The following is a 23,748-nucleotide window of genomic DNA, read 5'->3' as shown; positions in this document are numbered from 1 at the left end:
AGGATACACTACAGTAGTTATCAGTATAATGAAAACATGGACTGGACTGCAAGTAATGTTCACCAGTAGGATACACTACAGTAGTTATCAGTATAATGAAAACATGGACTGGACGACCAGTAATGTTCACTAGTAGGATACACTACAGTAGTTATCAGTATAATGAAAACATGGACTGGACGACCAGTAATGTTCACTAGTAGGATACACTACAGTAGTTATCAGTATAATGAAAACATGGACTGGACGACCAGTAATGTTCACTAGTAGGATACACTACAGTCGTTATCAGTATAATGAAAACATGGACTGGACTATCAGTAATGTTCACTAGTAGACTACACTACAGTAGTTATCAGTATAATGAAAACATGGACTGGATCTCTGTAATGATCCCTGTAGTCTACAGTAGTTATCAGTATAATGAAAACATGGACTGGATCTCTGTAATGATCACTGTAGACTACGGTACACACATAAATAAGACTGTCTTTTAACAAATGAAGGTATCTGTCCAGCACTGCCTCAGTACTCTGATAATGTAATGCTGATGGCTGCTGTATTAGTTTAGTGTGATAAATCAGTTGATTTAGAGGGACTACTTGTAAAGGTGCATCATCATGTGATTTAGAGGGACTACTTGTAAAGGTGCACCATCATCATGTGATTTAGAGGGACTACTTGTAAAGGTGCACCATCATCATGTGATTTAGAGGGACTACTTGTAAAGGTGCACCATCATCACGTGATTTAGATGGACTACTTGTAAAGGTGCACCATCATCATGTGATTTAGATGGACTACTTGTAAAGGTGCACCATCATCACGTGATTTAGAGGGACTACTTGTAAAGGTGCACCATCATCATGTGATTTAGATGGACTACTTGTAAAGGTGCACCATCATCATGTGATTTAGATGGACTACTTGTAAAGGTGCACCACCATCATGTGATTTAGAGGGACTACTTGTAAAGGTGCACCACCATCATGTGATTTAGAGGGACTACTTGTAAAGGTGCACCATCATCATGTGATTTAGATGGACTACTTGTAAAGGTGCACCATCATCACGTGATTTAGATGGACTACTTGTAAAGGTGCACCATCATCATGTGATTTAGATGGACTACTTGTAAAGGTGCACCATCATCACGTGATTTAGAGGGACTACTTGTAAAGGTGCACCATCATCATGTGATTTAGATGGACTACTTGTAAAGGTGCACCATCATCATGTGATTTAGATGGACTACTTGTAAAGGTGCACCATCATCATGTGATTTAGATGGACTACTTGTAAAGGTGCACCATCATCATGTGATTTAGTTGATCATTTTCTTGCCAGTAGTTTCTAATTCAATTCTTGTCACCAACTGTAGAGTTGAATTTGTTTCAGACAGTCTATAGACTGTAGTATTCACCACTCCACCATTTTAGGCCATATGTATCTGATGGAGAACCGTGATTCATTAACCTCACAAGTAGCCTAGTAATTCATAAACACCTGACCCATTTAATCAAGAACAAGTGGTGTTTCAGATCCTCTTTATTTTGCAGTTACGCTACGAACTTATCAGATCTCACAGCGCCTGGAGAAGTATTTATCATGTCAGGAAACCCATTCATGTGACATAGAAATCTTGGTAACGCTTCATTTTAAAGGGGTCCATATTATAGTATAATTATATATGTGATTACACTAACAAGTATTGTCATTAATTGTAATAATTCATAGTTACACTGTAATAACAACATGCAACTGGTTGTAATTGCAGTCTTGTATGTACAGGGATGTAACAATGAATGCCTCTTACAGGGGCTGTTATGGTGACCATATTACAGCCACAACGGCAGTCACGAGTCAGGATGGCAGTCAAACTCCATGTGACCGATTAGTCACGGTAATTAGGCTTCTCTAAGCTCTGATGCTGCTGATGGTCATTAGTAGCCTACCAAACTTGATAACGGCCTGGTACTCAGCACTCTATTGTCCCTCTGATCACTCTGACATCAATGCAAATGTTATAAAAAAATCTAAGAAAAAAACATTTGATGAGAGCCCAAGAGCTCATGTTGCTCAACATTTCTAAAGGCTATGAAATTGCATGAGAAAACAGTGATGTTAAAAAGAGGAGGATCCCATCAGTTTTCTATAGGCTAGGCTTACTATATTTATTTCTCAACTTGCCTAATATTAAGTGTAACAGTATAGCTTTCGTCCCTCTCCTCGCCCCAACCTGGGCTTGAACCAGGCTCTGCACACATCAACACCCTCGAAGCATCACCCTCGAAGCTCGTTACCCATCGCTCCAGAAAAGCCGCGGCCCTTGCAGAGCAAGGGTAACAACTACTTCAAGGTCTCAAAGTGAGTGACGTCACCGATTGAAACGCTATTAACTCGCACCACCGCGCAAACTAGCTAGCCATTTCACATCGGTTACATAAGTTGGGAAAAGCGTCCTCCAATCGCTATTTCAGTGCATAGACGACATGTATTGTTTTCCCCTGTTTGAGACAGTTTTCAGCTGTGCTAACATAATTGCAAAAGGGTTTTCTAATGATCAATTAGCCTTTTAAAATTATAAACTTGGATTAGGTAACACACCGTGCCATTGGAACACAGGAGTGATGGTTGCTGATAATGGGCCTCTGTACGCCTGTGTAGATATTCCATTAAACATCAGGCGTTTCCAGCTACAACAGTCATTCACAACATTAACAATGTCTACACTGTATTTCTGATCAATCCGATGTTATTTTAATGCACAAAAAAGGTGCTTTTCTTAAAAATAAAAAAGAAATGTCTGAGTGACCCCAAACTTTTGAACGGTTGTGTGTGTATGTAATTATGCATATATATATATACATATATATATACATATATATATATATATATACACACATATATACAGTACATACATACATATATACACACATATATATATATATACAGTACATACATACATACATATATACACACATATATATATATATATACAGTACATACATACATACATATATACATATATATTGCATTCGGAAAGTATTCAGACACCTTTTGAATTTTTCCACAATGGATTGAATCTTGTTTTTTTTCATCAATCTACACACATTACCCATAATGCTTTTGGTGTATATTCTTATGTATAGTCATGCGCTGAAAACAGATATGCTACATTATCATTGGTCAATAAGTCACGGACAAAACCACAACCACTGGTCAGAGCATATGGATTAAATTCCCGCTTTCCTTTGGAAGCCAATAAAGAATGCATGTTCAGTTTGATTTAGCATCCTTAATCTAGAGTGTGAAAAACATACAGTACAGTGAACACAACCCACATGCTCCTGCAGCACAATTTAAAGGGATAGTTCATCCAAATTACAAACTGACACATTGGTTTCCTTACCTTGTAGTGTAACAGACTAGATTTAAAGGGATAGTTCGTCCAAATTCACAGGCATTCCTGTTATCACCCCTTTAATCCACTGCTTCCCTGCTTGATCATTCCGGCTGCTCCACACCACCTTCCACTTCTCTACTGCTTCACTCCGAGAGCTTTTTCCTTCTGCGCCATGTTCGGAGGTAAATAGTGCAGAGGAAGGGCAAGATAAGACGTGAGGGGAGCATGGAGGTGAGGAGGAGCATGGAGGTCAGGAGGAGCATGGAGGTGAGGAGGAGCATAAAGTGGTTCTGATGTTTAGGGAGGATGGGGGAGTAGGGGGCGATGAGTCTGATAAGGTTGACGGCTGTGATAAAAAAAAGTTGATGGGGGAAGTCGTCAAGCAACTAAGCAACAAGGAGTGGAGTTAGGGTAGATAGCCCAATCTACACTTCAAGGACCAGGTACTGCCAAATAAAGTAACCATAGGATATATGAGTTATTATGTGAGGGCTTATGTACCGAAGCCTTTAAGATGTTATAAATGCCAGAGGTTGAGGCACGTGGCAACAGCCTGTAAAGAGAAAAATAGATGTGCCAGGTGTGGAGAGGAGCATGAGTATGGGAAATGTGGGGATGGTGTAAACCCAAAGTGCCCCCCAGCTGTGGGGGTGCTCATCGTGTGATCAAGAGAGTAGGAGCATCATGAGTAGGAGCATCTAGACCGGGGATTATGGGGCAGGTGGGTGGCGATATGGTATACGTAGATAAGAGAAAGCTGGTGACGTTCATAGAAGGAGTTATCAACAGCACTGCTGAAGTAAAGTCTGAAACGGAGAAGATTAAGCTAATAGTGAAAGCTGTTGGGAGACATCTGAGTATGACAGGGTTGACATGGGAAGAGGTTGGAGATGACCTCAATCAGCGGAGGGTGGAGCCATGTATTACTGGATCTTAGTTATGGTGGTAATACAACAATGGAATGCTCCAAGCCTGTTGGCCAATGGGCAGGAGTTCAAGCAGTTCATTGTGGATATGCCAGCTAAGGCTGATGTGATCTGTGTGCAGGAAACATGACTCAAACCGAATGTGGAGTTTATAATACAGGGATATGTAGGGGTTCGTAGGGACAGAGATGTAGTGGGAGGGAGGACAGATATGTAGTGGTTCGTAGGGACAGATATGTAGGGGTTCGTAGGGACAGAGATGTAGTGGGAGGGAGGACAGATATGTAGTGGTTCGTAGGGACAGATATGTAGTGGTTCGTAGGGACAGATATGTAGTGGTTCGTAGGGACAGATATGTAGTGGTTCGTAGGGACAGAGATGTAGTGGTTCGTAGGGACAGATATGTAGTGGTTCGTAGGGACAGATATGTAGTGGTTCGTAGGGACAGATATGTAGTGGTTCGTAGGGACAGATATGTAGTGGTTCGTAGGGACAGATATGTAGTGGTTTGTAGGGACAGATATGTAGTGGGAGAGGGGGGATGTGCCACCTTCATGAAGCAAGGACTTCCCTACAGGATGCTAGGCAGAGGTATTGAACAGGAATATGTGGTGGTGGAGGTGTGGTTGAGAGGAGGGATGATAGTGGTAGTGAACTACTAGAATCTGTGTCAGGTATTGGACCTAGAAGTGCTGGAGAGGGTGGAGGGCCAGGATAGAAGTACGGTCATGTGGTGTGGGGATTTTAATGCCCACCACAACCAGCTCTGGGGGGGGATGAAAATGGACAAGTGATGGAATATCTGAATGGAAAGGAAAGATCTGAAGTGCCTGACTGATGGCTGAGGGACCAGGATGGATGCAGCCAGAGGGAAAGAGTCTGCCTTGCACCTGACTCTGGTATCTAGTGTGATGGCAGGAATCTGTGAGTGGGAGGTATGGGAGGAGTCGACAGTAGGGAGTGATCATTACCCCATAGTATGCACAGTAGGCCGGAGGGAGGAGATGTCAGTGGATGGAGTAGGCAGGTGGGTGCTTTGGAAGAGCAAAGTGGGATCCGTTTCAGGAGCTGAGTGAGCAGGTGATGGCTCAGGTGGATATGAGAGGGGATGTGGATAGTATGAATAACTGGGTGAGAACAGTGTTAGTGGGGGCAGCTACTGAGACTATACCTAAGAGTTCAGGGAGGAGGAGGAGGAAAGCAGTCCCATGGTGGACGGAGGAGTGTGGGGCAGCTACTGAGGCAATACCTAAGAGTTCAGGGAGGAGGAGGAGGAAAGCAGTCCCGTGGTGGACGTAGGAGTGTGGGGCAGCTACTGAGGCAATACCTAAGAGTTCAGGGAGGAGGAGGAGGAAAGCAGTCCCGTGGTGGACGGAGGAGTGTGGGGTAGCTACTGAGGCGATACCTAAGAGTTCAGGGAGGAGGAGGAAAGCAGTCCCGTGGTGGACGGAGGAGTGTGGGTCAGCTACTGAGGCGATACTTAAGAGTTCAGGGAGGAGGAGGAGGAGGAAAGCAGTCCCGTGGTGGACAGAGGAGTGTGGGGCAGCTACTGAGACTATACCTAAGAGTATGAGAAACTAAGAGAACTATCCATCAGTCTGATTCAGTATAAACAGGCCCAGGCCCTGGTGAGGAGAACTATCCATCAGTCTGATTCAGTATCAGCAGGCCCTGGTGAGGAGAACTATCCGTCAGTCTGATTCAGTATAAACAGGCCCTAGTGAGGAGAACTATCCATCAGTCTGATTCAGTATAAACAGGCCCTAGTGAGGAGAACTATCCATCAGTCTGATTCAGTATAAACAGGCCCTAGTGAGGAGAACTATCCATCAGTCTGATTCAGTATAAGCAGGCCCTAGTGAGGAGAACTATCCGTCAGTCTGATTCAGTATAAGCAGGCCCAGGCCCTGGTGAGGAGAACTATCCATCAGTCTGATTCAGTATCAGCAGGCCCGGGCTCTGGTGAGGAGAACTATCTGTCAGTCTGATTCAGTATAAACAGGCCCTGGTGAGGAGAACTATCCATCAGTCTGATTCAGTATAAACAGGCCCTAGTGAGGAGAACTATCCATCAGTCTGATTCAGTATAAACAGGCCCTAGTGAGGAGAACTATCCATCAGTCTGATTCAGTATCAGCAGGCCCTGGTGAGGAGAACTATCCATCAGTCTGATTCAGTATCAGCAGGCCCAGGCTCTGGTGAGGAGAACTATCCATCAGTCTGATTCAGTATAAACAGGCCCTAGTGAGGAGAACTATCCATCAGTCTGATTCAGTATAAACAGGCCCTAGTGAGGAGAACTATCCATCAGTCTGATTCAGTATAAACAGGCCCAGGCCCTGGTGAGGAGAACTATCCATCAGTCTGATTCAGTATCAGCAGGCCCAGGCCCTGGTGAGGAGAACTATCTGTCAGTCTGATTCAGTATAAACAGGCCCAGGCCCTGGTGAGGAGAACTATCCATCAGTCTGATTCAGTATCAGCAGGCCCTGGTGAGGAGAACTATCTGTCAGTCTGATTCAGTATCAGCAGGCCCTGGTGAGGAGAACTATCCATCAGTCTGATTCAGTATAAACAGGCCCTAGTGAGGAGAACTATCCATCAGTCTGATTCAGTATCAGCAGGCCCAGGCCCTGGTGAGGAGAACTATCCATCAGTCTGATTCAGTATAAACAGGCCCTAGTGAGGAGAACTATCCATCAGGCAAAGAGGTCATGTTGGCTTCGTTTCTGTGACACATTGGAAGGGTGACACCTGTGGGAGAAGTGTGGAGGATGATTAGGAGGATGAGTGGGGTCAGAGGGAAGTGGTATTATCCAGTGTTGACGAGTGGGAAGGATGTGGCAGTAACAGATGAGGACAAGGCAGAGATGATGGCCGAAGCGATGCTCCAAGTGCATAGCTCTGCAAATTTGTCACAGGAGGGGCAGAGAGAGGACGAGAGAGGAGAATCCTAGAGTGCTGGATTGTAGGGAGGATGTAAATGATGCGTTGAATGCCCCATTTACCATGGCAGAGAAGAAAAGGGCAATAGGTAGATGGTGGAGAAATGGCAGGAGCAGTGGAATAGAGATACTAAGGGCAGGCATTTATTTCAAATACAGAGGAAAGTTGGGGAAGGGAGAACTACAGGAAGGAACAGAAGAGAGGAGGCTATATTTACAAGATTAAGGTTGGGACACAGCCAGTTGAATAAGACCTTACATGTGATAGGAAAGCTTCCAACAGGAAAATGTGAGTATTTCCAGGAAACAGAGACAGTGGAGCATGTATTGATACAGTGTGGACATTATTGGAGGGAAAGAGAGGGGATGAGATCTAGTATGAGGGAGAAAGAGATACAGGACATTAGTTTAAAGAGTGCATTGAGTTGAACGTCATTAGATATAGTCTCAAATATTTTGTTATCTTTTTTTTAAGAGCAACGGGGCTGGCAGGTAGGATTTAGTTGCTCTCTGTCTCTGGCCCACACTCCAGTACAGTAGGTGGCGGTAAGACACCATAACGTTGGATGCCAACCGCTGATAAACCCCGCCGAAAAAGAAGTTCAGCTGGTGCTGTTATATAAATATTCATACACATAGCTCATATAAACAAAGACATTCCGTCGTAAGAACACATACACCCAGCCATAAGACTGACCCCCTCTTCCTTATATAAACACACATCTCATCTCCCTCTAACTGGCCGGTCCCAAGAGCAAAGAACTTTTGCTGTGCACCAATGGGGCCCGCTCTGGCTAGAGCAAGGCCCGCCTCCAACCCTCCGACCAGTCAAGAAGACCGAAACGACAAGACTCCACCTACTTTATTCTATGTATAAAAATGTATGTAACCATTGTATAGGCCTCTTTTTCACCTGGCTCCTTGCCGAGTTATGTGAACTAGGTCCGTGCACGTAAAACTGCGGGACAAGATATCTCTGACTCATTAAAACTGTATTTTGTTACAACTGAAATCCACTCTGTCCAGCGTCCGTGATTTGGTCTCAACTCTCCAGTATTTGAACACTAACAGTGCCGAGCCAAACTCGGCTAGTCGAACCGAACCAGTGCGCTCGTAAAGTCTCTTAAAAAAATACCTTCGTTTGAAAACCGAGAAGAAAGCGGCAATAGTCATGTTTGTCCATTTTGAGGCGCCGTAACCTGTACTTTCTCAAAATAGTCAAAGTGATTCTAACATAACTCAATAAATCTGTCATTCATTTTGATGTTTTTGCGCAATTTTACATCTAACTAAGATGTATAGTGCAGTATTTTTCAATGAAAACGAGTTGTCTCCAGTTGGACGACAACAAAGACCTTATTGTAGAGTCCTACTGTTGACCAATCACGGAGGAAGGGGTGTACATACACTTCGGCTCTGAACTTCGCCTTGCCTCCAGAAAATGTTTTGTGTGCCCGAACATCCGATAAACCATCGCCGATGTCCAAAACGTCAGAAAATGTCGTCATAATATATGCATGCAACTTTTCCGAACTGTTTCGGCTGGGAAGCGCGTGGACGCCTTCGTTATTATTATTATTATAGGCTATGGTCAGCCGTGAAAATGGGTATTGTCTCTAAACCTGAAGTCAAAGCCGCAGTTTGGGTGCATTTTGGTTTTAAGCCAAACGGCAAAGGAGAGCCCCATACTCTTGATGAGACTGTTTACAGGTTATGTCGGATTGTTTGTGTCAAAAGTGGAAACACGAGTAATGTAAAACATCCTACTGTTTTTCTGAGTTTATATCGGCAATGGATACTACTTCTCTGATCCATCATGTGAGTCTGCTCTGCTGTAAGTCATTTGCACTGGCATTGAAATCTACATTCAAATGTTGAATTCCTAACGTTTTAGAATTGTAGGCTTCGATGTGTTTTTCCCCAAGACTAAATTACCCAGTGTCGATTTCTCTCTCTCAATTTCACTCACTTCCATGCTGTGCATTTCGCATAGGCCAGTGGTATACCACGACGTTCTCTGTAGTTGTTTTCCTACATTTCCATGCAGCCCACCCATAGTACTCGATATTTCAATACTTGTATACACATTTTTCTCACTTTTTTTAAGTGAGACTGCACATTTGGTGACACTTGCAAAATTGAGCCCGGTATATCGAGTGCACGCATGCCTCGACGGGGTAGGTTACTGGGCGGTCAGTAGAACGAGCGCACCCAAATTGAAAGACCAGCCCTCAACCGAGTGTAGGCTACTGCTACGCGTAGATTATAATGGTCGGTCGTGAGAATGGATCTTGTCTCTAAACCCAAAGTCAAATCCGCAATTTGGGTGCATTTTGGTTTTAAGCCAAACGAGAAAGGAGAGCCTCAGAATATTGATGAGGCGGTTTGCCGGTTATGCCGGAGGATTGTTTTTGTCAAAGGAGGAAACACGAGCAATCTAAGACATCACCTGCGACTACGACACCCTGATATATTTTCTGAGTTTATATCGGCAACGTCTGGGCATGGGTACTATTTTGAGCCATCAGGTGAGTCTACATTCAAGGTAGCCTACATTCAAACGTTTTTAGAATTGTAGCCTATGCTTTTTTGGGGACATAATATTGTCTATTTTTTTTCTTTCACTCGCTGTCATGCATGATATACAACTCAATACTTGAACATGATTTGCTAACGCACCAAAACGCCTGAATATGATTGGTCAACCAGAGATGTCAGTCAAACTCTGTCCTCGATGAGAAAGAAGTATCGGATATCGCCTTTAAGGGTCACTGATATCGTACACATTAACTTGTTGTTCGTCGGATATGTTGCTGAATTTGTTGGCAATTAAGTAACAATGTACAGACGCGGTATATTCTGTAAACATTCTAAATTGGTAATTATTGTGTGTAAATCGATAACCGTTTAGGATTTCATCATCGGGAGGCCTAATCTTTAGGCTATATCGTGGTATCCAGGTAAACACTAGCAAATTTGAGCCATTGAACGATGGATCTAGTCTCAAAGAAACGAGCTACATCCACAGTCTGGGTTCATTTTGGTGTAAAACCAAATGATAAAGGGGAGCCTGAAAATAAGGAGGAGGCCATTTGTCGGTTGTGCCGAAGGATAGTTCCGTGCAAAACTGGGAGCCCGACCAACCTGAGATCACATTTAAGGGCTCACCACCCTGATGTGTTTTATCAACTCATGTATGGTGGTGTTGGAGCCTCCATTCGTCAATCATCAGAGACATCAGGTGTGTAATCAGCAAGTTATTTGCACCGTGTGTGTGTTGGGGATTGACAGGGACCTCACCATACGATATTATCACGATACATAGGTGCCAATACGATATGTATTGCGATTCGATATTGTGATTCAATGTCCAAACATATAACATTGCTCACTGTCTGCTTCAAAGGGGCAAGAGAGAGCCATGAACATGAGTTTTGATCAGTCACGGGAAGTCCTGTAAAAAAATAATCGCTGATGTTGTTTTTGCTCATCATTTTTTAAAACATGGAGAACAAGCTATGAAGAAATAATACTGGAGTTTTGGTGCAGGTACAACTGACCAGCACAAAAAAATATTTATATATCGTCAAATAATATCTCTATGTAACTGTATATATCCCCCCCCTCCAATAGTGTGTGTGTGTAAGAGAGGGAAAGAGACTGCAGTCTGCTTGCTCATATTCTATTTCTGGGGGTAGAGAACAGAGGTGTCCTGCTGCCAGCCTGATTCCGGTGTGCATTTTCCTCCATCCACAGTCCAGACAGCTTCTACTAATTTCCTCTCCACCTCTACCCAGGTTCAGAGCAGAGTCACCACTACAACAACGACAACGGCTCCCAAGGCAACTTCGGCAGTGGCCATGGTAACTTCGGCAGTGGCCATGGTAACTTCGGTGGTGGCCACGGTACTGACAGATCGCTTCACTTCATCCCAGACATGGTGGTCTGCGGTGAGCCATGGTTGGAGGGCGGTGACCCCCGTGCGGTGGGTTCCATCCCCCCGTGCCTCAGCCTCCGGAGGTGGGGCAGTGGGCCTGTGCCTGGGGGGTCAGCAGAGGAGGAAGAGGCAGGGGTGTTTGCCAAGACCCTGTCACTGCATCAGGGGTGGACGTTTGGACCCTTCGTAGGAGAGTTGACCCGCGGCCCTCTGAGTTGCCTCAAATACGCCTGGGCTGTGAGTATGGACAGATGGATATTAGTCTGGGCTGTCAGTATGGACAGATGGATATTAGCCTGGGCTGTGAATATGGACAGGTGGATATTAGCCTGGGCTGTGAGTATGGACAGGTGGATATTAGCCTGGGCTGTGAGTATGGACAGATGGATATTAGCCTGGGCTGTGAGTATGGACAGATGGATATTAGCCTGGGCTGTGAGTATGGACAGATGGATATTAGCCTGGGCTGTGAGTATGGACAGATGGATATTAGCCTGGGCTGTCAGTATGGACAGGTGGGTATTAGCCTGGGCTGTCAGTATGGACAGGTGGATATTAGCCTGGGCTGTCAGTATGGACAGGTGGATATTAGCCTGGGCTGTCAGTATGGACAGGTGGATATTAGCCTGGGCTGTCAGTATGGACAGGTGGATATTAGCCTGGGCTGTCAGTATGGACAGGTGGATATTAGCCTGGGCTGTCAGTATGGACAGGTGGATATTAGCCTGGGCTGTCAGTATGGACAGGTGGATATTAGCCTGGGCTGTCAGTATGGACAGGTGGATATTAGCCTGGGCTGTCAGTATGGACAGGTGGATATTAGCCTGGGCTGTCAGTATGGACAGGTGGATATTAGCCTGGGCTGTCAGTATGGACAGGTGGATATTAGCCTGGGCTGTCAGTATGGACAGGTGGATATTAGCCTGGGCTGTCAGTATGGACAGGTGGATATTAGCCTGATCCACCATCCTGACTAAATCGCGGTGTAACAGAATATTGTAGCGACCCTGGTTTATAAGCGCGGATATCGACTCTGCCACTTCAGCATGCTTTTGTGGCACAGTCGATGGCGCGCTGGGCGTCTGGCCAGAAGGTTGAGGGTTCGAGCCTTACTCCCTGCTGGTTTCATTACAATATGGAAGCTGTGTAACAGAGTATGTTCAGGGCCTTCAGAAAGTATTCACTTATTCCACATGTTGTTGTTATAGCCTGAAATCAAATAATACCCCATAATGACAAAATGAAACATGTTTTTAGACATTTTATCAATGTATTGAAAATGAAAGGGCGGCAGGGTAGCCTAGTGGTTAGAGCGTTGGACTAGTAACCGGAAGGTTCCAAGTTCAAACCCCCGAGCTGACAAGGTACAAATCTGTCGTTCTGCCCCTGAACAGTGTTCCTAGGCCGTCATTGAAAATGAGAATTTGTTCTTAACTGACTTGCCTAGTTAAATAAAGGTAAAAAGATAAATATTTACACCCCTGAGTAGAAGCAAATTTGGCAGCGATTACAGCTATGAGTCGTTCTGGGTAAGTCTCTCTAAAAGCTTTCCACACATGAATTGTGCCCATTATTATATTCAAAATTCTTCAAGCTCTGTGAAATGGTTTGTTGATCATTGCTAGACAACTATTTTCAGGTCTTGTCATACATTTTGCAGTTTGGGGGACATTAAAATGTTTTGCTCGTGTGGTTGGGTGTGTATGAACGTGGTTACACAGACCCACAAGCCACTGCGAACCCTCGTGATGACTTCCCTGCTATAAAATATGGAGAGTGGTACTCAGTAATGTGTTGTATTGAATTTGCCCCCAACGTGTTCAGGACTAAAAGTTAATTACTTTGCCACATTTTATGCAGTATTACTTTAGTGCCTTGTTGCAAACAGGATGCATGTTTTGGAATATTTTTTATTCAGTACAGGCTTCATTTTCAGTCTGTCAATTAGGTTAGTATTGTGGAGTAACTACAATGTTGATCCATCCTCAGTGTTCTCCTATCACAGCCATTAAACTCTGTAACTGATTTTAAAGTTACCATTTGCCTCATGGTGAAATCCCTGAGCGGTTTCCTTCCTCTCTGGTAACTGAGTTAAGAAGTACGCTTGTATCTTTGTAGTGACTGGGTGTATTGATACACCATCCAAAGGGTAATTAATAACTTCACCATGCTCAAAGGAATATTCAGTGTCTGTTGTTTTTATTTTAACCTATTTACCAATAGTTGCCCTTCGCGAGGCATTGGAAAATCTCCCTGGTCTTTGTGGTTGAATCTGTTTTGAAATGTACTGCTTGACTGAGGGACCTTACATATATTTATGTGTAGGGTATAGAGATGAGGTAGTCATTCAAAAATCCTGTTGAACACTTATTGCACACAGTGAGTCCATTCAGCTTATTATGTGACTTGTTTAGCACAGTTGTACTCCTGAATTGGAGGCTTGTTTAGCACAGTTGTACTCCTGAATTGGAGGCTTGTTTAGCACAGTTGTACTCCTGAATTGGAGGCTTGTTTAGCACAGTTGTACTCCTGAATTGGAGGCTTGCCATAAGGTTGAATAAATTCTTATTTACAATGACGGCCTACCGGGGAACAGTGGGTTAACTGCCTTGTTCAGGGGCAGAACGGCAGATTTTTACCTTGTCAGCTTGGGGATTCGATCCAGCAATCAAATGGCGTTGGCGGCGGCTTATGGTAGAGAAATTAACATTCAATTATCTGGCAACAGCTCTGCTGGACATTCCAGCAGTCAGCATGCCAATTGCACGCTCCGTCACCTTGAGACATCTGTGGCATTGTATTGTCTGCAAATTTTTGTGGCATTTTATTGTCCCCAGCACAAGCTGCACCTGTGTAATGATAATTTTTAGTTAGCTTCTTGATATGCCAGACCTGTCAGCTGGATGGATTATATTGGAAAAGGAGAAATGCTCGCTAACAGGGATGTAAACACATTTATGCACAATATTTTTTTTAGAAATAAGCTTTTTGTGAGTATGGAACATTTCTGAGATCTTTTATTTCAGTTCATGAAACACGAGACCAACACATGTTGCATTTACATTTTGTTCAGTATAGTCTTGATAAAGGCTGACCTATACACTGTAAACTACATGCAAATGTGGTCAGTTTGGTCTACAAATCAGCTAATAGTTGATTCTCTTCTCTTGTTCCCAGATCAAAGAAAATGATTCCTACTACTTCGTAGATGCCTCAGATGAAAACAAAGCAAACTGGATGAGGTGAGAAGTTAAGTTTGAAACAATGATGTCTGCATTTAGTCTTTCAGGTTGTCAGCGATCTGTTTAACCTTTTTCAATTTAAACACGTATTCCTGTAGTGATCTTATTAGTTAACCCAATGAATATAAGTAATTTAGTAATATATGTTTCTAATGTCTAAACAGACATCCCTACTTCATATGTCTCATATCTATGTGAATATCATCTTTAGTCAAGATATACAGTTAGGGCTTGTTTCCAGGACACAGATTAAGCCTAGTCCTGGACTGAAAAACAAGATAAATGGAGATTCTCCATTGAGAATATTTTTTAGTCCAGGATTAGACTTCATCTGTGTCTGGGGAAACTGCTCCATGGGCTATGCAATGTTAATATCACTGCATTGTCATGCCTCTCATCCCTGTTCAGGTATGTTGCGTGTGCTGCCTGCGAGGAAGAACACAACCTGACGGTGTTCCAGTACCGCGGTCAGATCTTCTACAGGGTCTCCCAGCCCATCCCTGAGGGGACAGAACTCAAGGTCTGGATTGGCCAGGAGTACGCTGCCATGCTGGGTCTAGGGATCGGTACGTTTGGTGATTGAGATGTCTAGCGCAACGGAATTAACGTTGTTCGGCGTTATTAACTGGTATAATATTATTTATTACTTGATAACAATTGGAGCTTCCTAGTATTCGTCCCATGTGATGGAAAAGTATGTTTTTGGTAATAATTATGGAATTACGCTGTTATCTTGTAGTAAAAGGGAACTGATCAGGGAGATGCTAAATAAAGCAGTGCCTATATTTTGACTCACACGAACACTGTTATTAAACACAATATTCTCTCTCTTACTGTCACTCTCACAGGTGAGAACATCAAGTGTGAATTCGGGGACAAGGAAATCTTACTGCGGATCTTCCGTGACATCCAGGTCGTGCCAGTGGGCGGAACTAGCAGTCTCCCAGACGCCAATGGCTCTTACAGCTGGTCAGACAACAGCCAATCAGGGAGCCCCCTGCCAGTCATCAGTGATGTCAGTAGCGGGTTACAGACTGATGCCACTGACCCCACCCCTGTCCTCAACCCACCTCAAAACACCAATCAGACGGGACTGGCAACAACCGTGAAGTACGACTTTGTAAAGGGTGCTGAGATACTGTTGAGCCCCTCTCAGCCCAACAGCCCCGTATGGGAGTTCTTTGGGTTTGAGCCGGACCCCAACGGCCAGCCGCTGGACAAGGACAAAGTCATGTGCAAGCTGTGTGGTCAACAGGTGGACTACAGTGCTACTGTCACCCAGCTGGAGAACCACCTGGTCCAGATGCACCATATGAAGCGCCGGGACGTCATCAAGGACGGCAACAAGCCCTGGGTTTCGTCCTCGCGCTTCAGGCCTTACCCCACTACGGGCGGCAGAGCACCTCGTTCTAGCAGCCCCTCCACCCACAGAACCACCAACAGCAACTACAGTAATGAGGACTGGACTTGGAGTGGGAACGGCAGTTCAGCAGTGACCGATACTGTGACCGCGGTTTCCACCGCTACACCGGGACAGAGAAAGCTCTCTAACTTCCTGACCAATCAAACCACCACAGCCATCACTAACTTCCTCATCAAAGACTTGTTGCCCCCGGATACAGTGGAGGGGGAGGGCTTCAAGCAGCTGATCCAGACCCTGCTGCCGTCCTGCAAGGAGATTCCTTCAGCTTCTCTACTGGAGGAGGTGCTGAGGGACGTCCACACCGAGGGAAGAAAGACCTGGGCCAAGCTGCTGACCAACAGCACTGGGTTCAATGAGGAAGACACTTCCAAGCCTAATATTCCAGTTCAATTCAAACCCAGCTCCTCAACAAGAAAAGCTGCCCGTTTCCACTCAGAGACCCAGAACCAAGTATCTCACCACGTAGCTGTTAGTGCTGACGTGTGGTGTCATGACTGGCAGGGAGACCAGGAGAGATACGCCACCCTGTGGGCCCATTTCATCAACGCTGACTTCACTTCCCATAACCTGGCTTTGGCCACGCAGCGTCTGGGTGAGACGGGAACTGGGGATATGGATCTGAGCGTGGTCGAGGCTACAGTGAGGTCCATGGCTCAGGAGTGGGACATCTCTCAGCCCAGTTTCATCCTGCTTGGGGGCGAAGAGATGGAAAAGACGAAGGTAGGTGCGAAGAAGAGAGAGAGAAGTGGAGAAGGGGTGGGTGGAGGTGCCCGTCACCACCACCCGAACTCCACCACATTCCTGGAGATGGAGGACTCCATATCCTCTGATGATCTCTCAGGTCTGGAACGAGCGATCGAACGAGCCAACTCCACCAGCGAGGAGTCCCACTCTCCACCCATACCCTGTTTCTTCACAGCTGTTCAGAGCTGCATAGAGGAAGTCATGAGTCATTCCATCATCTCAAAGACCCTCAGTGTATTCCAACACCTTCTCTACAGCCTCTTCTCCCTCCATGATAAAGACATGGTAACTCTTCACCCAGCCAGGAAACTGATCGTAGTCCTACAGAAGCAGGAGACGGCTGAGCTGAAGGCTTGGGCCTATGGGAAACCAGGCTGGAATGGGCTTTACAGTGTGGTTAAGACGCTCCTCCGCTATCAAAACATGATCTCTGAGACACTAAAACAAATAGACAGTGAGATCCAAACTGGACAAGACACAGGAAGTCCCACTGACTTGGATTCGGGGGCGACTGCCGCTTTGAAAACCGCTGACAAACATGACACAAACTCCACTTCCGCTGTCCGTGCTAAATCTGACACCACCGACAGCTCCAACTCATTGGTCCCTGTGCCCAAGCGATCTGACTGGAAGGTGTTGGAGGATCTCTCCTCCTTGCTGAAACCCCTAGAAGTGGCGTGCCATACCCTGGCCAAGGAACCGTTCCCCAGGCTCTCGCTGGTCAAGCCCATCCTCACCGGCCTGCTCGACCGACATTTCGCCCCCCACCCCCGCCATCGCAACGACTCCACTATCTTGAAGGAACTCAAAAAGAAGATAAGGTGGGGCCTTTCCCGCCGATACAACGACCCCCAGATCAACCAGGTATTGTGTGTAGCGTGCGCCCTCGACCCCCAGTTTCACGGCCTGGGCTTCATGGACGTCAGAGAGCAGGCGACCACCTTCGCCTGGCTGAAGAAACAAGTGGTCCGGATCGTAGAGGAGGACCGGAGGAGGGCCGAGGCAGCGTCTCCAGGGGGCAGGAAGAGGAAGAAGAGGGGATCCTCCTCGACCACCTCATCAGGAGAGATGGAGGGAGACGTCCTGAGAAGAAGCAAAAGGCTGAAGGAGATCACCCCGGTCAGTTTCAAAGAGCGAACAGAGAGTGATTCAGACGAGGAAGCCACCGGTAGCTCTGTGAACGACGACAGTGAGAGTGATAACATGGAGCTGAAACTGGAGCCCACCTCCCAGCAGACTGGCATGGAGTTCCTTCTAGGGGACCTATTCAGCTCCCAGTCCCAGAACAAGCAGCCCTCAGTGGAAGAGACAGTGGACATTGAGCTGTCCGTCTTCAGAGCAGAGAAGGGGGCCACCCTGGGCGTGGAGCCTTTACAGTGGTGGAAGGCTAGATCAGGACAGCTCCCCCTGCTGGCCAAAGTGGCACGTGCCTACCTAGCTGCCCCGGCTGTCGCAGGCAGTGCCGTCCAGATGTTCCTGCAGGATGGAGGGGGGGTGACTCAGAGGAAGAGAACCAATATTCCTCCAGAGGGCCTTGACCAGATGCTGTTTCTGCACCATAACGGTCTGACCGCGACCACACAGGGTTACACAACGGTCTGAAAGGATGAACACAACTTGCTGACTGTCACTCAATACATATATTTAATTATGGGTCTTCTCTCTCTCTCTCCAAGTTGATGAGATGGACTTTGTGAAGACTATCACTCAATCTCTGAAACTTAAAAGACTTAACCTTTCTTGGTTAAAATGTTGGACTGTTAAACATGTTACTGTTGTGTTTTCAGTGTGTAGATATAAACTAAATTCAGAGAGAAGTCCCTTTTCGGTTAGTGCCTTATCATTCTTTGAACCGTTAGCATAACTACTGTACACATGTTTTGTTTAAGTATTACAAAAAATGTTTTACTGAATGCATATACTGTTGTTTAAACTAGTTTACCGTCCGAAGTCTGGGACTCCTACTTCTGAACCTATTCATTTGTTTTAGGAAAACTCTAGATTTATATTTTTTACATTTCAGAATTGTATATATACACTACATATTTGGTTAACCAACAAGGTTGAATTTTCATAGTGTCTGTAGGATTAATTTAGTTCTCTGAGAATAACACTATATAAAATATATTGCAGCTGAAACAAACAAATGAAGATGTATTGGTACTGTGGAGGAAATCAGACTTAACATACAGTGCCTTGCGAAAGTATTCGGCCCCCTTGAACTTTGCGACCTTTTGCCACATTTCAGGCTTCAAACATAAATATATAAAACTATTTTTTTGTGAAGAATCAACAACAAGTGGGACACAATCATGAAGTGGAACGACATTTATTGGATATTTCAAACTTTTTTAACAAATCAAGAACTGAAAAATTGGGCGTGCAAAATTATTCAGCCCCTTTACTTTCAGTGCAGCAAACTCTCTCCAGAAGTTCAGTGAGGATCTCTGAATGATCCAATGTTGACCTAAATGACTAATGATGATAAATACAATCCACCTGTGTGTAATCAAGTCTCCGTATAAATACACCTGCCCTGTGATAGTCTCAGAGGTCCATTAAAAGCGCAGAGAGCATCATGAAGAACAAGGAACACACCAGGCAGGTCCGAGATACTGTTGTGAAGAAGTTTAAAGCCAGATTTGGATACAAAAATATTTCCCAAGCTTTAAACATCCCAAGGAGCACTGTGCAAGCGATAATATTGAAATGGAAGGAGTATCAGACCACTGCAAATCTACCAAGACCTGGCCGTCCCTCTAAACTTTCAGCTCATACAAGGAGAAGACTGATCAGAGATGCAGCCAAGAGGCCCATGATCACTCTGGATGAACTGCAGAGATCTACAGCTGAGGTGGGAGACTCTGTCCATAGGACAACAATCAGTCGTATATTGCACAAATCTGGCCTTTATGGAAGAGTGGCAAGAAGAAAGCCATTTCTTAAAGATATCCATAAAAAGTGTTGTTTAAAGTTTGCCACAAGCCACCTGGGAGACATACCAAACATGTGGAAGAAGGTGCTCTGGTCAGATGAAACCAAAATTGAACTTTTTGGCAACAATGCAAAACGTTATGTTTGGCGTAAAAGCAACACAGCTCATCACCCTGAACACACCATCCCCACTGTCAAACATGGTGGTGGCAGCATCATGGTTTGGGCCTGCTTTTCTTCAGCAGGGACAGGGAAGATGGTTAAAATTGATGGGAAGATGGATGGAGCCAAATACAGGACCATTCTGGAAGAAAACCTGATGGAGTCTGCAAAAGACCTGAGACTGGGACGGAGATTTGTCTTCCAACAAGACAATGATCCAAAACATAAAGCAAAATCTACAATGGAATTTTTCAAAAATAAACATATCCAGGTGTTAGAATGGCCAAGTCAAAGTCCAGACCTGAATCCAATCGAGAATCTGTGGAAAGAACTGAAAACTGCTGTTCACAAATGCTCTCCATCCCACCTCACTGAGCTCGAGCTGTTTTGCAAGGAGGAATGGGAAAAAGTTTCAGTCTCTCGATGTGCAAAACTGATAGAGACATACCCCAAGCGACTTACAGCTGTAATCGCAGCAAAAGGTGGCGCTACAAAGTATTAACTTAAGGGGGCTGAATAATTTTGCACGCCCAATTTCAGTTTTTGATTTGTTAAAAAAGTTTGAAATATCCAATAAATGTCGTTCCACTTCATGATTGTGTCCCACTTGTTGTTGATTCTTCACAAAAAAATACAGTTTTATATCTTTATGTTTGAAGCCTGCAATGTGGCAAAAGGTCGCAAAGTTCAAGGGGGCCGAATACTTTCGTAAGGCACTGTACATTATGCTGTAGACCTAACAAGAACTCGAACATGTAACTTTTATAGTCTTAACTGTTTAATCAAATGTTCTGAGGATTAAATGTTAGAATAGTAAACTAACACATTTGTAATCCTAAACATGGTGACATCATCAGTTCTTCATCCTGTGTTTGTTTGCATGTTAGAATGGCTCTTTATGAAAGAAACTTGAAGTATATCTGATCAGTTTGTTTGGTCATACAAATAGCATTTATCACTGTGTACATTCTTACTGTCAATGGCTTTTGGGTATTTGTAAGTAAACTTTGTTTTAGAGAGATGTTTCAGTGGGTCTTTTCATTGACACTCATATCAGGGTTTACTTCAGCCAACTGTTAGCATGGAGGAGTAGTAGCTATGACTGAGTGAATTGGTTACACGCTGTAGCAAAACATTTTGCAACTAAAAGGGTCCCTCCCTGTTCTATATATAATTTAACTAAAACATTTTCTTCTGTTTGGTCTTCACCTGGGAGTTACTGGTGCTGCCATAGTTGTGATGTCTGGTCTGGCCATGGAGGTGACTGGTGCTGCCATAGTTGTGATGTCTGGCCATGGAGGTGACTGGTGCTGCCATAGTTGTGATGTCTGGTCTGGCCATGGAGGTGACTGGTGCTGCTACTGTGTTTAGCTGCTACGGGTGAGACTTGTCAGGGATTTACTAGTGTTACTATGGGTTTGGATACTATACTGGTGCTATGGGTGTTGCTTTGGATGATACCACAGGCATGTAAACTAGTCGCAGAGTAGTTTCACTGTTTGGGCTGTAGATGGTGCTGTGACTCTACCAGGAGTTGTGAACCTCACTACAGGTGCCTGGAACAAGGTCAGAGGCTGTCCCACTCCCTGGTTGGCTACAATCATAAAAACGGGCCTGGGACTTGTTCTTCCTGCTGACCCACGCTGCATTCTAACAACAGTGCCTAGACTTGTTCTTGCTGCTACAGCACTCCCCGGCCCTGACACAAGCTGCAGTCTAACTGGTCCTAGACCTGTTCTTGGTGCTGACAAGATGCGTTCTAACAACTGGTCCTAGACCTGTATTCCCTGCTACCTGACACAAGCTGGTGTCTATGGAGTGTACTACTAGACACTGACAGAAGTAGTTTATAAGACGGGAACACGTTTTCTTCTTTCAACATCAAACTGCTCTGACTTCTTCATTGTGATCCTCCTCTTCTGCTGGAACTGTCTATGTCTCCGTCTCCTCGTCACAGCTGTGGTGATCCAGTTCAGACCTGTAAAACACCTGAACGAAGGAGGTTTGACCTGGACTGTCCTAGTCTTCGCCTCCAATCCAGATGACAGTTCAACTTTGACCCACGGGGGTGGACGGTTCGACGCCGTGCTCAACATTAAGGTGTCACTCCCTGGTGAACGCCCGCAGGCACGTGGATCTTCCCGGACTTGGGCTCTGTAACGTGGGTACGGCGGTGGAGGCGGTCGAGCCAGAGGAATCCCTTGCCACGGTCTGGACAGACAGAGGGCTTGTCCTCTGAGTGGAGCTTCAGGTGAAGGGGTGTCTTGTTGCAGTCCTCAAAGGCGTGGTCACTGTCCTCCATGTGGTGGACCTAATACAGGGAACAATGTTGAGTTTCTCACGGCTCCATTTAGCTATTCTCCTCGCCAGTCCTTTTATAAGATTTTTCAAAAAATATATAGAATTTCAAAGTATACCATTGTGTGTAGTATTGTTTAGAGTAAATACAGGAGTCCACATCTCTCCTACACTTCCTCAAACCCTTATGAACAGTGTTTCCTACCTACATGTACACTGACAGCAAAACCAGGGACCAGTCCTCTCAACCTAACTTGACTGACCTTGTGGTTATGCAGAATCCTGGCTGTCCTGAAGGCCTTGGGACACTTCTCACACAGGAAGGGCCTTTTATCACCACAAGGCCCTTCAGATCATACACTGTTCTGAAGCTCTTGTCACACTGGGGACACGGGTGAGGTTGCTCAGTCAGGTGGCACAGGGCGTGCGCCTTCGTCATACCGGCGGTCGCAAACGTCTTCTCACAGTACGGGCACCGAAACGGCTTCTCGCTCGTGGGCGGCGACTGCCGTGGCATTGGAGAAGAATTTGCCGCAGTGTGAGCACATGTACGGCTTGGGCCTGTCCTCTTGGTGGGTGAGCATGTGTTGCTTGCATCCGTCAGAACGGAAGAAGGTGCCCGGGCAGGCGGAGCCCCCCCCTGTAGTAGTTTGTGTTAGATTCATGTCGACCAATAAAAATAGAATGGAACTAGCTGAGTGCCAACCTACCCAAAGAGCTTATCACTCTCACCACAAGATGAAATCATGTTTTACTACTTCTACCCAGTTCCTACCTGTCTGTGGAAGGTCTTGTTGCAGTCGGAGCAGGAGTAAGGCTTCTCTCCAGTGTGGACACTAGGTGCATCACCCTGTCCTGAACATATGGCCACAGACGACTACATGTGTGGTGGAGGCTTGATCCACTGCCACAGTATGATGGATCTGGGTCTGCTTTGGTATCACTGTGGTCTACATGTGACCTGTTGTTGTTGGGGAAGTAAGGCAAGCGTCAACATTGGCAATAACTTGAACCGATTTTTATCTCCTAACTTGTTATGGGCTACATTTCATAAATGTACCCCCAAACTTGATCAAAATACCTTCTCTCTACTGTGTGTTTGATTACAATCAATTATCCAGCAGTAAGCTACACACATATTGGACAATGTTTTGTATGTTATATTGATTGTGTGTGTAGAATGAACTACCTGTGTCTGTGCCATCGTTGTCGTAACTGACATCTTCATTTTCAGCTTCTTCCGCCGCTAACTGAAGTACTCTGCTCTCTCCGTTCTCGGTACTGGACCTTTCCCGGTAAGAACGTCGGCGACCTGACTTTTCGACAGCTTGGTTATCTCCGCCAGTAACGCTTTTTGCAGAGAACCCATACAACGAGCCAACGGCACTTCAGAGATGGACAGAAATAAAACCACAACTTCCTCTGACATATGTAAAGATCCGTTCAGTTGTTTTTGAAGTTGTGTAAAACTAGATCGCATCACGTCGATCACTTCATCCACCCTTCGACTCGGAATAAAATTGTAGCTAAACGTGGTTTCCTCCATTTCTAAAGCTGTTGTGAAACTCAGGATATTGGGTGTTCATCGGAAATTGCAACTCTTGCCTACACGAGACGAAAACCTTGAATACCAATCTTTATCAGCCTAAATTTATATGTGATCGCCAACTGGTTTGTTTTGGACTGCGTGATTCAATTTAACCGGAAACCAGTTTGTTTTCATTGACGACT

At 45.1% G+C, this 23,748-nt stretch overlaps 1 protein-coding gene and 1 long non-coding RNA gene across 3 annotated transcripts; one reads left to right on the top strand and one right to left on the bottom strand.

Moving 5' to 3' along the window:
* Positions 1–8,678: 8,678 nt before the first annotated feature.
* On the top strand, positions 8,679–20,738 carry LOC110498610 (uncharacterized). Of its 2 annotated transcripts, none has more exons than XM_036934041.2 (5): positions 8,679–9,805; positions 11,075–11,451; positions 14,392–14,456; positions 14,865–15,022; positions 15,305–20,738. In XM_036934041.2, exons 1-5 carry the CDS (start codon positions 9,562–9,564, stop codon positions 18,223–18,225), a joined length of 3,765 nt encoding a protein of 1,254 aa, XP_036789936.2. In that variant the 5' UTR covers positions 8,679–9,561; the 3' UTR covers positions 18,226–20,738. The 2 variants fall into 2 exon arrangements, with proteins under 2 accessions (XP_036789936.2, XP_036789935.2); XM_036934040.2 differs by lacking the exon at positions 8,679–9,805 and adding an exon at positions 9,994–10,518.
* LOC149974981 (uncharacterized) lies at positions 20,480–23,732 on the bottom strand. Its single transcript, XR_016488766.1, has 3 exons — positions 23,207–23,732; positions 22,793–22,978; positions 20,480–22,030 (listed from the first exon to the last, which is right to left on the bottom strand). It is a non-coding gene; the product is annotated as an uncharacterized LOC149974981 (long non-coding RNA).
* Between the last annotated feature and the right edge of the window lie 16 nt (positions 23,733–23,748).

This window comes from Oncorhynchus mykiss, chromosome 19, assembly GCF_057628025.1.
Source record: "Oncorhynchus mykiss isolate SJ-2025 chromosome 19, ASM5762802v1, whole genome shotgun sequence".
NCBI classification, from domain to species: Eukaryota; Metazoa; Chordata; class Actinopteri; order Salmoniformes; family Salmonidae; genus Oncorhynchus; species Oncorhynchus mykiss.
Note: the sequence above shows the minus strand (reverse complement) of the source record. Positions and strands in the feature narration are given on the sequence as shown.

Bases quoted from the DNA above. Each gene is read 5' to 3' on its own strand.
- LOC110498610 (XM_036934040.2), top strand. From the start codon at position 10,269: ATGGATCTAGTCTCAAAGAAACGAGCTACATCCACAGTCTGGGTTCAT. The intron at 10,519-11,074 runs GTGTGTAATCAG...ACCTCTACCCAG, and splicing joins TCAATCATCAGAGACATCAG to GTTCAGAGCAGAGTCACCAC. The intron at 11,452-14,391 runs GTGAGTATGGAC...TCTTGTTCCCAG, and splicing joins GCCTCAAATACGCCTGGGCT to ATCAAAGAAAATGATTCCTA.